This window comes from Dipodomys merriami, unplaced genomic scaffold (assembly GCF_024711535.1).
Source record: "Dipodomys merriami isolate MVZ:Mamm:240054 unplaced genomic scaffold, mDipMer1.0.p SCAF_37, whole genome shotgun sequence".
In the NCBI taxonomy this organism is placed as follows: Eukaryota; Metazoa; Chordata; class Mammalia; order Rodentia; family Heteromyidae; genus Dipodomys; species Dipodomys merriami.
The window spans coordinates 3585979-3603371 of record NW_027205270.1 but is presented as its reverse complement, the minus strand read 5'-3'; the positions used below and the strand labels follow the sequence as shown (position 1 = coordinate 3603371).

The window sequence follows — 17393 nt, the reverse complement described above, 5'->3', positions numbered from 1 at the left end:
ATTTTATTTTGTATCTTAAATTTTAACACTGTGTTGCTTACTGTGTGTCTGACACAGTTCTAAACACTTTACAACTATCTATTTTATCCTCATGCCTCTATATGTATGAATTATTATCTCCATTTTACGGATGAGGAAACTGACAGTAAATAGGAGAGCCAGAATTGAACAGAGAAAGGCTGGCTCCAGGTCCCAAATTCTAAACTAGTTTCCAGCCACATGAAACTCTTTTTCATATTATTATAGGAGGTATCTGAAATATATTCACTAAGTAAGGATCAGAAGGCCTCCCAGACCTTGTCAGGAAAAGCTGGAGGAGACTGGGTGTACTATATTTCTGAAAGCTTACCTACTTCTGACTTTATTATTGCCCTCTCTTTATTTTTCCTTTGCCCAATCTCCTTAATTTTTTATTTCTTTTGTCCTGTTGTATTTTTCTAAATTGTCATAACAATTTTGTAGAATGTGGGAAAGAAAAATACAAATAAATAAAAATAAATTTTCCAAGTCTTTATGAGTTGAATGGATCCATTGCCAGGAAAATATCATTTCAATTACAAAACCTAGTGTGTAGTCCAGTTATGTAGCTAGTGACTCACTTCCACATCCTCATTTCTCTTACAAAGTCATGTCTGTGTAAACTAGAAAAAGAAATGAAAATACCACCTAGTTCTTTCAGTTTCCTACTTAAAATGTCAGAGTCTCTAGAGACACATTCCAGAGCTTTCCAGGCCATGTCTGCCCTAATTGGCCACAGAAGTAACAGAATTCCAGCCAGCATGTGTCCAGTAGGAATCGCAGTACATAGGCGATGAGCTGTTTGGGCTGTAAATGGGTGGAGAAATGGAAAGTCTTTGGCTCTACAGGCATAGTCAAGACCAAGATTCCAAGCTGAGAGTGGGGTGATGGCAGGTCAGGAGGAATTTTTTTTTCATTGAATAGATGAGGGTAAAAGGAAGGAGGGGAAAAGTACATGCTAGGACAGTGTACTGGCATGGGGTCAGTGGGCTTCCTGTCATCAGCTTCCTCTGTTTTCTTGGTTTATTGGTCATAAAGTTCTTTTTATTCTCTACTCCAGCCACATTAACAAATTACTAAAAGTTCCCCAAATATGTTAGACTGTTTCATATGGTTACATTTTTATGCTGCTCCTTTTCCCTTGCTTCTGTCCACCTGACAAAGAGCTATTCATTTTTTTCCAGAGTCTGTTTAAATACCTTCACTTGTAAACCTTTCCTGCCCACACCATACTTTGCCTCCATTCATATTCTGCTCTTCCCCACCCATGTACCTGTCACCACATCTATCTTTCATGGCACTGCCTATAGTATGAATTTGTATCATACCTCTCCAATGTGAGAAATGTCACATTACTTTGTTTTTCTAAATAAAATTTAGAAAATATCAGTTCCCACGTACCAGGATATAAATATACTTAATATCCTTATGGATGCTTTTACCCCTAAAGTCATCCTAATATCCTAACACTATTTAGAAAATGTGGGTAATGGGCCTCTGGCCTTCAACCTATGGATCAATGTTGTATACAAATTGCTAGAAGAAACATCTTTATCTTGTTCCTTCTTTCAGTGTTACCATTACATATGGGATTAGCTGTGAGGTGTTTGGTTTTTCTTTTGTTTTGTTTTGTTGCTGGTACTGGGACTTGAACTCAAGGCCTCATACCCTTGCTCAGCATTGTTGTTCACAATTGGCACGGTACTACTTGAGCAACACCTGCACTTCCAGCTTTTTACTGACTAATTGGGGTAAATAACTCATATTTTTCTGTCTAGACTAGCTCTGAACTTCAGTTCTCCTAAGTAGCCAGGATTACAGGTATGAACAACCAGCACCCAGCTAGCTGTGAGGTTTTTATTAAGATAAGAAATTGTTATAGAGGCTTTTCTTTCTTTCTTTTTTGTCGGTCGTGGGGCTTGAACTCTGGGCCTGGGCGCTGTCCCTCAGCTCTTCAGCTCAAGGCTATCACTCTACCACTTGAGCCACAGCACAACTTCTGGCTTTTTCTGCTTATGGGGTGCTGAGGAATTGAACCCAGAGCCTCATGCATGCAAGGCAAGCACTCTCCCACTAAGCCACCTTCCCAGCCCCAGCTTCTTTTTTAATGTAAGAGTTTAAGGCTATACATTTCTTCTAAACCCTACTTGGCTATACAACTATATGGAAAATTATAGATAAATACCCCTATGTACACACACACACACACACACACACACACACACCCTCAAAACACACACACACACACACACCCTCAACATACTAGTAAAGTATTCAGCAATACTTAGATTTGTACTACATAACTAAATGAAATTTTTCCTGGGAGTGAAAAATGGTTTTAGTATTGAAAGACATCAATCACAGAAGTATACTGCATTAGTAGAATAAAGGATAAACTTCATAGTCATCCAGAAGTAAAAGAAAAAAAAACATTGGATAAAATCCAATACCCTTTTATGATAAAAGCATTCAAGCATTCAACAAACTAGGAACAGAATGGAACTTCTTATCTTAATAAAAGCCTCTATACTGGGACTGGGAAGGTGGCTCAGTGGTAGAGTGCTTCCCTTGCATATATGAGGCAAGCACTCTACCACTGAGCCACCTTCCCAGCCTGAAAGTGTTCTCTTTTATTCCATTGTTCGAAAAATTTGTGAACGGTTAATACTTTCTCCCTTAACTTTTGGCAGAATTTACCAATGAAGCTATATGAGCCTTGTCTTTTCTTGTAGGAAGTTTTCTGTATCCTTATTTGTTACAGTAAACAATTCATACAGTAGGCCTAAGACTATTATGCTTAGAAAGTGCTGCTTGTAAGGTTGAGTTACAGCTTGAATCTGGGAACTTGGATTTTGGGGGTGTTCCTAAATATTGAGTGAGTTATTAGTCCCCAGTAAAAACCTTGGACTTGAATCTCTAAAAAGATATTCCCTATGTATTATCATAATTTAGGGCTGAAGGAATTGGTGCTCTCTTAATTCTTGATTAAAGGATTCTTTGAAGCTTACACGTGTTTTTCTCTGGATTTTGCTTCATGAGCCTTGTGCCTTTCCTAATTCTACTTTGTTTCCTTTTGCTATAATAAATCACATCTATGAGTATAACTATATGTCAAGTTCTGTGAGCCCTGCTAATTAACTACCAAAACAGGATAGATTTTATGTTACTTGAGTCTTTTTAGGAATGTGTCCATTTAATCTGGGTTGACATATGATTGTTTATAATAGTCTCTTACAATCTATGAGATCCATAGTGATTTCCCCTGCTTTATTTCTAATTTTAATAATTTGAGTGTCCTCTTTTTTCTTTGATCAGTCTAGCTTAAAAGCTTAGCAAATTGTTGGTATTTTCAAAGAACCACTTTCAGTTTTATTGACTATTGTTTTTCTATTCATTATTTCACCTATTTCTTCTCTAATTTAAAATTTTTCTTCTGTTTGTTTTAAGTTTCATCTACTTGCTTCTTTTTTTCTTTCTCTTTTCTGAGGCTTTTGCTATATAGCAGGCTGGAGTCTGACCATTCAAACTCAAAATCAGCATTTCTAGTGCTGTGATTACAGGCATATGTTATCATAATTGGCTTTAACTACATTGGTGTCTCTCTCTGACTCTCTCTCTGTCTGTCTCTCTGTCTCTCCCTGTCTGTCTCTTTCTCTCTCTGTCTCTCTCTCTGTCTCTGTCTCTCTCTCTGTCTCTGTCTCGCTGGTTTAATAGTACTAGGGCTTGAACTCAGGGCGCCAAACACCCTTTTTCCATTGGTTATTTTCAAGGTAGGGTCTTGCTTTATATCTGAGCTGGCCCTGGCTATAATCCTCTCATTTGTTCTTCCCTATGTCACTGGGGATAATAGGCATGTACCACTTCACTCAGTAGTTGTATTTCCCCCTATACTTGAGATAACAAGTATAAAGCCATTGCCTGGGCTGGCCTTAAACTAAGATACCCAAATCTCTGCCTCCCAAGTAGCTTGAGCCACAACTCCCAGCTTATTTATTTGCCAGTCCTGGCCCTGAACTCAGGTCCTGTGCACTGTCCCTGAGATTCTTCTTGGTCAAGGCTAGCACTCTACCACTTAAACCACATCACCACTTCCAGCTTTTTCTGTTTATGTGGTACTGAGGAATCAAACCCAGAGCTTCACTCATGCTAGGCAAGCACTCTACCACTAAGCCACATTCCCAGCCCACTTCTCCTTTTTTAAAGAATTTTTTAATGTAAGAGTTTAAACCTACTTTGGCTATATGTAATGTTTTTCTATTACTTAGTTTTAATTCATTTTAAATGACTTAAATCTAATTATCTTGTGATTTCTTGTTTGATCTATTTATTATGTAGGATTGTGTTGTTTAATTTTCACATATTTGTATATTTCCCAAATTGTTTTCATGATTGATTTCTAATTTCATTTCACTGTTGTTAAAGAAAATATTTTGGATAATTGAATCTTTTTTAAATGTATTAAAGTTTGTTTTAAGCCCTAATGTGATCTATCTGGAGAATGTTCCATGCTCACTGTTGTTTTGGTGGTTGATTAACTGTATCAGCCCTGAAAGTGTCTCTCCCTAAACCTCTTGTTATATGAGAACAACTCTTAATTGTTTCATTCACAGTTGAAAAGTTTACTATTTTGTGCTATTTATAGGATCTAGTGAAAAACAACTATGTTAGACTTTTAGTGAGGGTGCAACAAAGATTTCATGTCACACTTGGCCTATCTCCCAAGAACACACCATCAGTTATCTTCCTGAGAAGAGGCCCCACCACAGCACCAACTTCCTAAAGTCCCAAAAAAAGTCCCAAACAGTGCTACTAGGTGGGGATCAACCTCTCAATACATTGAGCCAATGGGAGACATTCCATACTCAAATATAACAAGAGTACTAGGCATTGCACCTTCTTCGTCTCCCTCCCTATCCCCCTCACCCACTCCTGCCCCTCTGGAATAAGAGAAGCAGCAAATGCCACAGTAACTTAATTTCTTCCTCACATACTTCCAGTTCCAAAGTCCTCAAGTTATGGGCTAGGGACATGGAACAAGTAAATGGCAGAGAGCCTGCTTAGCAAGCACAAGGCCCTGAGTTTCAAATTCTAGCATCACCCCCTCCTGGCCCCCCACAAAAAAAAAACATAATCCAAAGGCCCGAAATTAGATTCAGTTCTTCCTTGGTTAGCTATATTTCACTTTCTGGGTTCACTATACTAACAAATTGTATCTTTCCCACAAGCTCTTTATTCTGCCTGTGTTCTTTATTCTGCCTGTGCTCAGTGGCTGCTTCTGAAACATCCCTATGCAGGAACTGATTCATGTTTCTTCAATTACATGCTACATTTAATCCCAAACAATGGAGTACTGGTTTATGAGATTAAAGCATCCACTTGCTATATATAATAAACTCTCGCCTGTCCTTTCAGCATTTTATGCCTGTCTCAGCCATTAACCAGGAATGAGTAATCACATTCTTTTCCTATCTTTTGGTGTCTGCAATGAATCAATGGGACTGAAACTAAAAGAAAACCAGTTCAACTGTAAATTTAATAATTAATAAGAGTTGTTCTCAAGCTGGGCGCTGGTGGTTCAACCCTATACTCCTAGCTACTCAGGAGGCTGAGATCTGAAGATTGTGGTTCAAAGCCATACCAGGCAGAAAAGTTCCTGTGAGATTCTTATCTCCAGTCAACTACTCAAAAACCAGAAGTGGATGGAGCTGTGGCTCAAAATGGTAGAGTGCTAACCTTGAGCAAGAGCTCAGGGACAGTGCCCAGGCCTTGAGTTCAAGCTCCACAACCAAAAAAAAAAAAAAAAAAAGTGTTCTCATATAACAAGAAGTCTAAGGAGAGACAATTTCAGAGCTGATATAGTTGATCAACAAAACCATCAAGAACTAGGCTCTTTCCACTTTTGTGTTCCAGAACAAGTGGACATCATCTTGTATTTCATGGTCACAAGATAAATGCTATTCCTTAGGACTAAATCGTATCCTAGAAAGAAAGAAGAGAGAAGGTACAGGGTACAGCTTTGTATTACAAAGCTTTTCCAGAAGAGTCATCCAGTCACTTCTGCTTCTATCTCTTTATTTAAATCTAGGCCACATGACCATCCTGAAATCAATGACTGAAGACTAGAGACTGGGTAGAGAGAAAGGAGTGAGAAGCCAGAGTGGTAGCCAGCCAACCATGAATGAGTGCCACACCTTGCTTCACAGCTTTAATAACTAGAAGTTTATGCCAGAGTGGGGGAAGGAGACTCTAGGAGGTCTGAGCTTAGAGTATGGCATGCCACTCTGCCTATCCACACCTACTCTAAAGAAAGTGAGTTCTAGCAGGCACCAATCACTCATGCCTATAACCCTAGCTGTTCAGGAGGATGAGATCTGAGGGACCATTGTTCAAAGCCAGCCGGGTAGGAAAGTCCATAAGACTCGAGTCCAATTAAGCACCAAAAAGCCAGAAGTGGAGCTGTGGTTCAAGTGGTAGGATGCTAGCCTTGAGCAAAAAAACTCAGTGATACACCCTGAGTTCAAGCCCCAGAACCAGCACAAAAGAAAAAAAAAGTGAATTCCACTTAATAAAAGTCTAAGCTTTCTTGCCTGGCACCTTCCCTAACCAAACATAGACAAACACAAACATAGACATCATCTTGCCTTGTGATAACTCCTGTTCCTTTCTTAAGAATTAACAACAGGCCAGGTGCCAGAGGCTCACTCCTGTAATGCTAGCTACTCAAGAGGCTGAGATCTGAGGATCACAGTTCAAAGCCAGCCCAGGCAGGAAAGTCCATGAGATTCTTATCTCCAATAAACCACCAGAAATGGAGCTGTGGCTCAGGTGGTAGGGCACTAGCCTTGAGCTGAAGAGCTGAGGGACAGCATTCAGGCCCCACAACCGACAAAAATAAAATAAAATAAAAAAGAATTAACAACAGAGCTGGGAATGTGGCTTAGTGGTAGAGTGCTTGCCTACCATACATGAAGCCCTGGGTTCAATTCCTCAGTACCACATAAACAGAAAAAGCTAGAAATGGCACTGTGGCTCAAGTGGTAGCCTTGAGCAAAATAAGCCCAGGGACAATGCCCAGGCCTAGAGTTCAAGCCCTATGACTTTCTCTAAAGAACTCAGAAGTCATCTATAGTCACTAAGCATTTTTCATTCTGAAGACCCCAAAGACTGATCGTGGGACATCCTGAAGCACTGTTGTTGTTTTTTAGCCTCATATACTTGCTATGACAGTGAAAATGTCCATCGTAAGTCCAACTGGCTATCCTGGCAGCCCAACCTATAACTTGGATGGGATCTTCAAGCTTGGGCCTCAAACTCAAGTATTTGGTGCCATTAACCACCATCAAGGAAGAGCATAGAAATTCTACTTCCCACTTTCTTTGAATGTTTCAGGGAACTGAAGCTAAATTAATATCATCAGTTAATAAAGAGGCATTTGTCTTCTTCTTTCCAAGCCTTTTGATCCTATCTCTCTGTAAGTCAGCCCAAAAGTTTTAAAGCATTCTGCAAAATCCTTTCAGCAACACATTTTCTTTCCAGTCCCCTGACTGTCCTCACATCAGTTGTGCCTTTTAACACAGTGCAGTCATTTTTATATGCCAGCTATCCAACAGGGGCTTCATTACTGTCTCTTACTAATCTTAGAGTACTGTGGTCCACTTCAAGATATAATGCTGAAAAGATTCTTGATAACACCACAGTGTATAAGGGTATAAGTTTATTCCTTAAAATAAAGAACATTCCTCTGGGGATAATTCTCTTTTATTTAATGTTTAACTAATTTTCTTAATTTTACATTAGTACAGGGCAGGGTCCCTCTGGATATAATTCTGATGCCACAGCAGATTTTGCTATTTTCCTGTTTTACTTTTCAATTGTCCTCCACAAAACACTGATACTTCTCTTAATGTCCCTTAAATTTCCCTTAATATCTTTTTATCCCCCTTATGCCTTTCCTCTAATATTACTTTTTCCAATTTTTCCTTCAGAAGTAGGTAGAACTAGGTTATTTCATTCATTTGATACAGCAAGGAGACTATGGTGTTTGAGTGATACATTTTTGACCACCACCCCCAACAAGAGGAAACAGTTTAGATTATAAGTGTTCTGGCTCCATCTTTCCTGGAGTTTTATGGTTTCCCTTGGAAAACAACCAAAAAAATTGCTCCTTTCTATGTCCTAAGTGAAAGGGTACACCTGAAAAATCTGCTTATAAATCTGCCTGTGTGCTAATTTCTGTCATCTCCAAGGTATGTGGCAAAGTACTAACCCTCTTTGCTTACAGAGTCACTGCTCCAGAATCCTGACCTTTCACTTTGTCCTGTGACTCACTGAGTTGATCCCAAGAGCCCTGCCCTACTAACTGCCTTGTAATAACACAGCTTCCTTTCCATACTATGGAGGCTGTATTAAGACACATTAAACACTTTCTGGGCATTCCAAGGTTATACCCCATTGTGCCTATTTTAACCTCTGTCAATAGCACACTTACTCAGCCTCAAAATAAAAGCTGAGTTTCTATACTACCCTCTACAATTCTAATTCAAGACTGATTTTAAGAATTTTAAGTCTTACCAGGTGCCAGTGGCTCAGGTCTAGCTATGCAAGGAGGCTGAGATCTAAGATCACTGTTTGAAGCCAGCCCAGGCAGAAAAGTCTATGAGACTCTTATCTCCAATTAACCAGTAAAAAGCCAGAAGTAGAGCTGCAGTTCAAGTGGTAGAACACTAGCCTTAAAAGAAAAAGCTAGGGGCCCGGTGCCGGTGGCTCACGCCTGTAATCCTAGCTACTCAGGAGGCTGAGATCTGAGGATCACTTTTCAAAGCCAGCCTGGGAAGGAAAATCTGTGAGACTTTCATCTCCAATAAACCACTAGAAAACCGGAAGTGGTGCTGTGGCTCAAGCGGTAGAGCGCTCGCCTTGAGCTGAAGAGCGCAGGGATAGCGCCCAAGCCCAGAGTTCAAGTCCCATGACCGACAAAAAAAAAAAAAAAAGAAAGAAAGAAAAAGCTAAATCAGTGTCCAAGCCTTGAGTTAACAACAACTGTAAGTCTTGACTAGAAGATGTAACTTAGTGGTAGAGTACTTTAGTGTGTGCAAGGTTCTGAATGTGATTTCTAGTACTGAAAAGGAAAAAAAAATCCTAGGATAGTCTATTTGGGATGTACAACATGAGCATTTCATAGCTCATGTCTCCTTTGTGAGCTTTGTGATGTACTCTTCTGGCTTCTTATGGACCGTGGAAGAAGAGTAGGACCTAGGTCTTAGTGAATCAGTAAAACCTCCCTCCCAGGTCCAAAGTGAAATGGCTCTTCCATCCCCACAGCACTCCTAGAGGAATTTTAGGAAAGCCTCAGTTGGGGTTGTCCTCAAAATGTGCCTAAGACTGAAGATGTATGTCCTTGTTTCAGAAAAGAGAATGGCTGTTGCTGGCCAAAGGTGAACCTTTAAGCCCAGGACACAGCCAGAGAGTTCTTGCCAGCACCTTCTATGTGATTGTGCCATCATGCTCCCTCACGCTGCTGCTGAAAGCAGTAGCCACACGGGAACTGCTGCTGCCCAACGTCTTTCCTCTGCTGCCTGAGGCCCCTCCTGAAGACAGCCTTAAGATTGTGGAGGCAAGTGAAGCCCAAGTTTCGTGCAACAGAAAATGGAGTTCAAGAAAGGGATGGAGGAGAGGAATGAGTCCATGAAAATACCTTTGGAGGAAAGAATGGCTCCTAGGGGTGTGGTAAGAGGCTCAGAGAAGAAAGGCCAGTGGAAGTCAGTGCTTAGATTATGGCAGTAAGGTGAGAAGTGGAGAAATGCAATAGGTTGAGGGAAATGATGTTTGTTTTTTTTTGGGGGGGGTCCGGTTGTGGGGCCTACACTCAGGGCCTGGGCGCTGTCCCTCAGCTCTTCAGCTCAAGGCTAACGCTCTACCACTTGAGCCACAGCGCCACTTCTGGCATTTTTCTTTTTGCTTATGTGGTGCTGAGGAATCGAACCCAGGGCCTCATGCATGCAAGGCAAGTGTTCTACCACTGAGCCACCTTCCCAGCCCGAGGGAAATGATGTTTGAAAAGAGAATTGAGAGAGAGAAAAAAGTCATTGGTATAAGCAAATGACTGGGATTAATGCCATCTGGGAAGACCACACATAAAATGGATGAACCCACACATCTGAAATCATTAAAATGAATATGAATGGTTAGCTGTTGGGGGTGGGGCAGGGGAGAAGGGAAAGTTCCCAGAAGAGAAACTTGATAGCAGGCCTGGAGGTGAGGGAAGAAGTTAGTACAGGCAGGTCCAGTGCCAATACTGATGCACTTGGTTTTCATTTGGTTTGATATAGTTTTGTCTATGCACTGGCTACCTGTCCCACACCTCCTCCAACTCACACTTCTCTATGGAGAGCAGACTGTGAGGTTGAAAAGAGGAGGGAAGTATATTAGAGGGGGAACAAAAAGGGAAAGAAGAGTATAAGGCATAAGAAAATACAAAGAAGGGAGCTAAAGAAGATGTCCAAAGGCTGGGAAGGTGGCTCAGTGGTAGAGCACTTGCTTTGCATGCATAAGGCCCTGGGTTCGATTCTTCAGCACCACGTAAGCAGAAAAAGCTGCAAGTGGTACTGTGGCTCAAGTGGTAGAGCGCTAACCTTGAGCTGAAGAAGAGCTGAGGGACAGCGTCCAGGCCCAGAGTTCAGGCCCCACAACCCACAACAAAAAAAAAAAAAAAAAAAGAGGAGAAGGAGGGGTGAGGCAGAGGAGGAGGCGGCCGCGCCAAGAAATAAGAACCTATAAATGGTTTTTCATGCCTTTAGGTATTATTTCAGCGTCCTTGAATATGGCTGTGCTGCATCTCTAGACTGGCAGGGCAGGTCCTTGCCTTAGTGCGTGGCTCCACTTGTCCATGTCTGTGTGATGCTGTGTTCTTTAGTAATCTATGGTAGTGTATGTTGTGTGGTTTGGAGCATCTATTTCTATTTGTTGAGAAAAGAAGTCAAAAGCAGCCAAGCTCAGAGTACTTGCCCATCATGAACAAGTAAGACCCTGCGTTCAACCCCCAGCACCACAGGGGGGGAAACAGGCAGCCAATAGTAGGCACTCAGAATAGCCAGGGTAGGCGGGGGCCTTCAAATGAGACTCAGATACATTGACACAAACAGCTGTGAAGGCTGTCTTTTACAGCCCCTTACCTCCCTCTCTCTTCCCTGCATCTGGATTCTGTATTCCCTCTGCTGCTCTCTCAGGCTGGAGGTGAGAGAGGAGGCTCTGACTAGGGAGAACTGGAACCACATCACTGCTGGACCATTGGCTGAGAGCTGATGTGCAGAAAGGACAGAGCCTGGGATTGTGCTCTGGGCTTGGCAGCCACAGGGATGTAGAAAGAGGTGGGCACGAGTGGCCATGGCGCACTCAGTGTCTCACTTCAGAGCCAGGGGTTCCTGGCACAGTATGCTGTGGCCGGAAAACCTGACTGCTCAGGAATTCTATGCTCCCATTTGTCTCCTTCTACGGTCAACTCACCTCAGGCCAGGAACTCTCTGTACTGGGGTACTTTTGCCTTGTAGACTACAGCAACCTTACCTTATCACATAATCTGAGGACACCTTTTCCCACACCCCATCTCTTGGGCCCCTTGCAGGCATTCTGACCCCTCTCCCAACCAAGTAGCACACTTTCCAGGATGTGTATTTGGAATCCCTAGCCACCTGTGGTTGCACCTACGCCTGTACCCTTGCCTGACACTTCCAAGCATGCAGAACATCCATTAGGACACATCTATAGCTCACAGCCTTCACTGCAGACTCAGCCTCAGCTGGGTCTGCACACTCCTCCAGCCTCTCATACTCTATTGTCTGTGTGGGACACCATATACTCGGTGCCCTCATGTTCCCTGGGTGAAGTTCTTCCTTTCTTCCACAGAGCACGCTGGACAGCCTGGAGCTGGAGCCCACCTACAATCCCCTGCATGTTAAAAGTCACCTGTACTCATACCTGAGCAGTACTTTTGCCAAGCCTCAGGGGCGGCTTTACACAGGCTGGGAGACCCGGACTCCACGAAAGGTATGTCTTCCCTTCTATACCCCTTATATCCCATGCCCCCACTTCATACAGAGGCCAAAGGAGTCCTCCATCCCTATTGTCATAGCCTAACCCAAGGGAGAAGCCCAACTCTCCTATGAAGTTCTCCTAGATGGAAGGAAGAACCAGACCCAGGGAGAAAAAAGAAAAAGACAACTGATATTATGATCCTTATTGGGTAGGAGGCTAGTCTGCTTAGGCATTTACATATGCTAGTATTTAAGTGAGTTGGCTTTCGGCTTTGTTATTGTTGCTATTGTTGAGACAAGAATCTTACTATGTTGTCCAGTCTGGCCTCAAACTCCATTCTCCTACCTCAGCCTCTCCAATGCTACGATTATAGGCTTTTGAAGCCTGAACCTAGATTTGTGTTTAGGTGTTGTTTTGTTGGGGGGGGGGTTGTTTGTTTGTTTTGTCTGAGACTCAAACTCAGTATCTGAAACTTGCTTTTGTCACTGGCTGGTGCTGTACCACCTGAGCCTCCAGCCACTAGGTGTTTTAATAATAGTGTTTATGATAACTCATTAGTCATTTAACAGGCCATTATCCTATTAACTAAACTCTCACTGCAACCACACCCCTCTCCTTGAAGAAAAGGCTGAAGGGAAAATGGGAAAAGAACTGCCCAAGGGAAAGAAAAGAACCTTAGTAGGACACCGGTCATTAGTCAGGCTTTATGATAAGTACTTTTACTACAGCCTTACCTTAATCCTCCCTGCAGGGTAGGGCTGCAGTCAGTTACAGAGGCAGAAAAGAAAGCTGATCAAGGAAATAGCTTGGAGATTGGGCCCTTAGTGAAGTCAGAAGAAAAGATGAAGGTGATGGCTGGGAAGGTGGCTCAGTGGTAGAGTGCTTGCCTTGCATGCCTGAGGCCCTGGGTTCCATTCCTTAGCACCACATAAGCAAAAAGAAAAAAGCCGGAAGTGGCACTGTGGCTCCAGTGGTAGAGCGTTAGCCTTGAGCTGAAGAGCTGAGGGATAGCGCCCAGGCCCAGAGTTCAGGCTCCACAACCAGACCCAAAAAAAAAAAAAAAGTGAAGGTGAAGTGTTTTCATGAAACCCATATTCTATAATATTTGGGTTTCCTTTTGCTCTTATCAATTTTTCCTCGTTTTTCAGAAACAGTCTTTACAGAAAACTCATTGTCCCTTACCTAAAACTATAGGAGAAGGATGTTTCCAAACTCAACCAATTTAGAGGTGACAAAAATGACTAGATGCATGGGAGCAGAAGCCATCACAGAACAGGTTGATGGGAAAGTGACAGAGGAGGGACACTGGACAAGCAGAGAGTACTGTAGAGTTGCAATGCAGGAGACTCCACAGTCAGTGCGCTGGGCCTTGAATCTGTCACTTTAGGGATGGGACATGAAAGAGTCAGAGGGCATGAAGGACTAGAAGCCCAACAGGGAACAAAAGAGCTCAAAACTGTCTGGTCTTCAGAGACAAACCCTGGTTACTCTCTTTGCAGGCTGGGCAATCGCAGACCAACCGAGTTCGAGCCACAGTGGTTCCTCTGCCAGTGACCCCAGCCCCATGTGGAGCATCGAAGATACAAGCAGCCAGAAAGGATTCCTCAGAAACTTTCCTGCCTTCTCAGCCAGAGGAAGAGTATTCTTCCCAACCCTAAGTCATTTATGCCAAAGCACAGCAGCCCTGCTCCCCACGCCCCTGCTCCCCCACATCTGCACCAAGGCGTAAAAATGGCTGTCTTAGGTCTGACTGGTCTACCATCTACCTAAGCCTCTGTGAGCTCAAGCTAAAGGAGAAACAGAGATTTCTCTCCCTCTAGCCCTAGGGCTGCCACCACCCTACTTCCTTTTCCTAGCATCAACTCTTTCTTTTGGATCATTTGACACTGTGGACACAAATGAAAAGTAAACACCTAGTAAGCCTCCACCATTATTGGAGCATACTCAGCCAATCAGATCACCTTTTGGAAACTGCAACTCAGGAATATGGATGAGGTTTGCAAATCTATTGGACCTGGCATTATTCCAGAGCAAGTGCCCTTCCCGGTACACCCAACTAAGGGCATTTCCTTCAGCTCCAAAAGGACAAGTGCATGCAAAGTATGTATGTCAGGGGCAGAGGGTATATAGAACAAGGGTTGTCACAGAGCCAAGTACAGGAGAAAGGATGTTGTGAAAATTCCCCTCCCCAACACCTGGCCCATTTTCCTGTCAGCTTCCTCATGCACAGAATAATAGCTATCATTTGTAAACCACTTTCCCTGTGCTTCAGATTACATTAAGCACTTGAGAAATGTATCATTTGCATACCAAGAATTTTGTGAGGTGAAGCCCATTATTAGTTTTCTCACACTTTATACTAAGAGGCAACAGGTGAAACTCACAGCATAGAGTCCAGACCACGTGGGCCTGAAATGACTAAGCTCTGAGCACCTACACTATAGGCTTCCCTCCCTGAGGCCCTTTCCTCCCAAGGCCCCAAACATATTCCTAGGTGTCCTCTTTATCTCCCCTTCACCCTTGCCCTGTGTCACCTCTGGGTCTATCCACTCACAGAGACTGCTTAAACTCAAACTGACTTTAATGCGAATTTTTTTAATGTAAAAAATACATCTCTGATAAAGAACAGTGCAGGGAAAAAGATCAAGGCAACCTCTACACAGGCACCTCAAACTGCACCCACACTGATTGAGTACCACTTTTCACAGACCTGGTGCTCCTTGGGGGAATGTAGAGGTGCTAACCCTGGGCAGAGGTCACCCCTCAGCTGGGCCATCTGCTCCACTTCCTAGGACTTCCTGGAACTGACAGTCCTTCCTCTGACCCCTCTGGTCCTCAGGTTTCACATGAGTCCCTCCCACCCTCTTGTTCCTGCTGGTTCTAACCAGCTGCTTTGATTCCCAGTGCCATCTTCCCATGTACTTCCTTTCAGGTAGAGCCCTCTGATTTGACCTCAGCCCTGTCAGTCTCTACTCTAGAAAGCCCACAGTCCCATCCCCCTGAAGCCCCACTTTTCTGGACCTTACTGTACAGGGCAGTGTCTTGGCTTTGGCTTTTGCTGCTGATGCTAGTCACAGTACCAGGTTCAGAAAAGGCCAAGCCCTGAGGCTTGGGAGCTGGACGGGGCTTTGTACTTCGAGGGGGTGGCACAGCATAATCATCAGTAGCTGGGTTGTAGGGGAGTTCATAGCCCTCCTCCTTCACCCGAGCCTGGCACCACCACGCATCCTTGGGCTCCTGAGGTAGATCATACAGGCCCCGAGGCTGAGCTGGGGCCAAGCCTTCGGGTTCATCATAGATGGGGTCCTCTTTGCAATCTGTCAACTTGGCCTTCAGCAACTGCTGCTGCACATGCTCATACAAGTCCCAATAGAGAGGTTTCTTTGACTGAACTCCCTCTTCTGCCTGGGCAGGTGTGCTGTCCACCGGGTCTGAGTATACACAGTCCTTCAAAGGGCCTGCAGGAATGCGCAGGGAATCTAAGGGCTCTGCATAGAGGGCTGGGGGGCTGCCCAGCTCCTGGGGACTAGAAGGGGAAGCCAGCTTCCCTTCGGCCACCTCTCCTTCATGGGAGTCAGCTCTGAGGACATCATGTCCCTGTCCTGCCTTTCCTTGAGCCTTCTGCCGTTGAATAGCAGACTCCACTGCCTGAAAGATGTCATTGCCCTGTGTCGTCTGGAAAGTGAAGGTTCCAGGGCCAGAGGGGCAGCGTCGACCAGCCTCAAAGGAGAACATGACCTAAGGAGGAGGTGGAGGGAAACACATTACTACCAGAAGCACAATAGAGATAAGGCCACAGGTCCTGAGCTAGTTACAAGTTCAATTCAAGAACTAGTTCTTCTACAAAAAAAGAGACCACCTAAGAGCCTTAATGTAGGAAGAAAAGGAAATCTAAAGGGCAGAACTTCACACCTTCCTGACCAGCCCCACCTCAACCTACAGCTGCCCAACCTGACAATTCTCCCACACAGGCCCGAACCTTGTCTCGACCATAGCGACGCAACAGCGTGTAGGGCCAGGAAAGGAGTGGCTCCAGGATCTGACTCTGAGTCCCCAAGGTGAGGAGAGTCAGTTTTTCAGCCTCTACCCTCAGCATGTAGGAACCGTGAAGGTCACAGCGCTCTGAGGCCTCAGTCCTCTGCACAGTTACCCAGAACTGGGATCCTGAAAGGAATACACAATTAGACGAGGAGTCTAGGGAGAGGGTTCTGGAGGCAGGGTGGACTGAAGAACTCACTTGAAAGTCAGATCTCAAGGTCTTCCTACTTCTCGATGCGTCCTTAGACTCATGTTCCCACTCCCCAAGAGCACCCCTTCTCCTCCATCCCTGCCCGGGCTTCCCTGCCACCTACCTTCCCAGGTGGGGCTATAGAGAGAGTTCTCCAGCATCTCCAAGGCTGAAAGCTTCGGTGGGTTCTTGGGTGGGCTCTCACCCTGCGCCACAGCCCAGCCGCCTTTCTGCAATAGAGAGAGATCACGGAGGAACCCCCTTTAATCCTCTCAGTGCAGCTCCCGGGGTCAGGGGTGCCCACCTCACCCCCATCTGGACCCAGTCAGTCCCTGGGCAGCGCCAGGCCCTCACCGGAAAGGCGTTCCGACACAACGTCTGCACCCAGGCCACGCTGGACAGTGCGTCCGCCGCCAGCAGGTGTGATCGCTGGGCAGTGTCCAGGCGGAAGGCAGTGTGGCCCGGCTCGGGTGGACTCTCCATGGCCACAGGCGCGACGCTCACACATTCGGCCAGACGGATCACCTTGCAGTCCAGGCGGCGCGAGCCCCCTCGGCCACCGCCGGAGCTCGACCCCTTGTGGTCAAAGAACTCGAGCCGCGCTACGCCGTGGGGACTGGCGGGGTAGAGCACGGCCCATGTCTTCCTCCACCTCTGGGAGAGAGAGCGAGACGCCAGAGTGCGCGAGCCGCACGCGCCCCGCGCGCCCCGCGGGGAAGGAGGGACGGTGGGGGGGACAGGCCGACTTGGTGTCGGGGGCGTCCCAACGACGCAGGTTTCCCAGGGTCTTCCCAGCACCCAGGAGGGCATACCAGGAAACGCCACGCGCTCCTCGGGGGGGGGGGGGGAGGCGGGCAAAGCAACTTGGACGGGACGTCCCGGGGCTCTCCCACCTGCTTCCCGCCCTTTCCTTCCAGCGGATGAAGTTCGACCTCCCCTGGTCCCCACTACCTTCGTCCCGAAGCGCTGACTCTGCAGAAAGAGCGGCCCTTCCATCACAGCCCCGTCCATGGCCCCCGGAGGTTCCTTCCGCGCTTGGCCCCGAGGTCGGAGGGCGGGGCCGGGGCGGGGCCTGCTCTGCCGGAGGCGTTCCCGCCTCTCCGCGGGCCCCTGCGGC

The 17393-nt window shown here is 45.3% G+C and overlaps 2 protein-coding genes across 3 annotated transcripts in view; one reads left to right on the top strand and one right to left on the bottom strand.

Moving 5' to 3' along the window:
* Window positions 1-14567, top strand: part of M1ap (meiosis 1 associated protein) — a 60759-nt gene extending 46192 nt beyond the window's left edge. Inside the window, exons 8-10 of the mRNA XM_069989068.1 lie at window positions 9425-9631; window positions 11920-12060; window positions 13548-14567. Coding sequence (XP_069845169.1) covers window positions 9425-9631; window positions 11920-12060; window positions 13548-13706 — 507 coding nt within the window. The 3' untranslated portion in view covers window positions 13707-14567. The remainder of the gene's footprint in view (window positions 1-9424; window positions 9632-11919; window positions 12061-13547) is intronic.
* Window positions 14568-14611: 44 nt separating this feature from the next.
* Dok1 (docking protein 1) lies at window positions 14612-17355 on the bottom strand. 2 transcript variants are annotated; one of them, XM_069989066.1, is made up of 5 exons: window positions 17228-17355; window positions 16631-16930; window positions 16401-16506; window positions 16028-16212; window positions 14612-15786 (listed from the first exon to the last, which is right to left on the bottom strand). In XM_069989066.1, exons 1-5 carry the CDS (start codon window positions 17285-17287, stop codon window positions 14977-14979), a joined length of 1461 nt encoding a protein of 486 aa, XP_069845167.1. In that variant the 5' UTR covers window positions 17288-17355; the 3' UTR covers window positions 14612-14976. The 2 variants fall into 2 exon arrangements, with proteins under 2 accessions (XP_069845167.1, XP_069845168.1); XM_069989067.1 differs by having other exon boundaries at window positions 16631-16892; window positions 17228-17318.
* Between the last annotated feature and the right edge of the window lie 38 nt (window positions 17356-17393).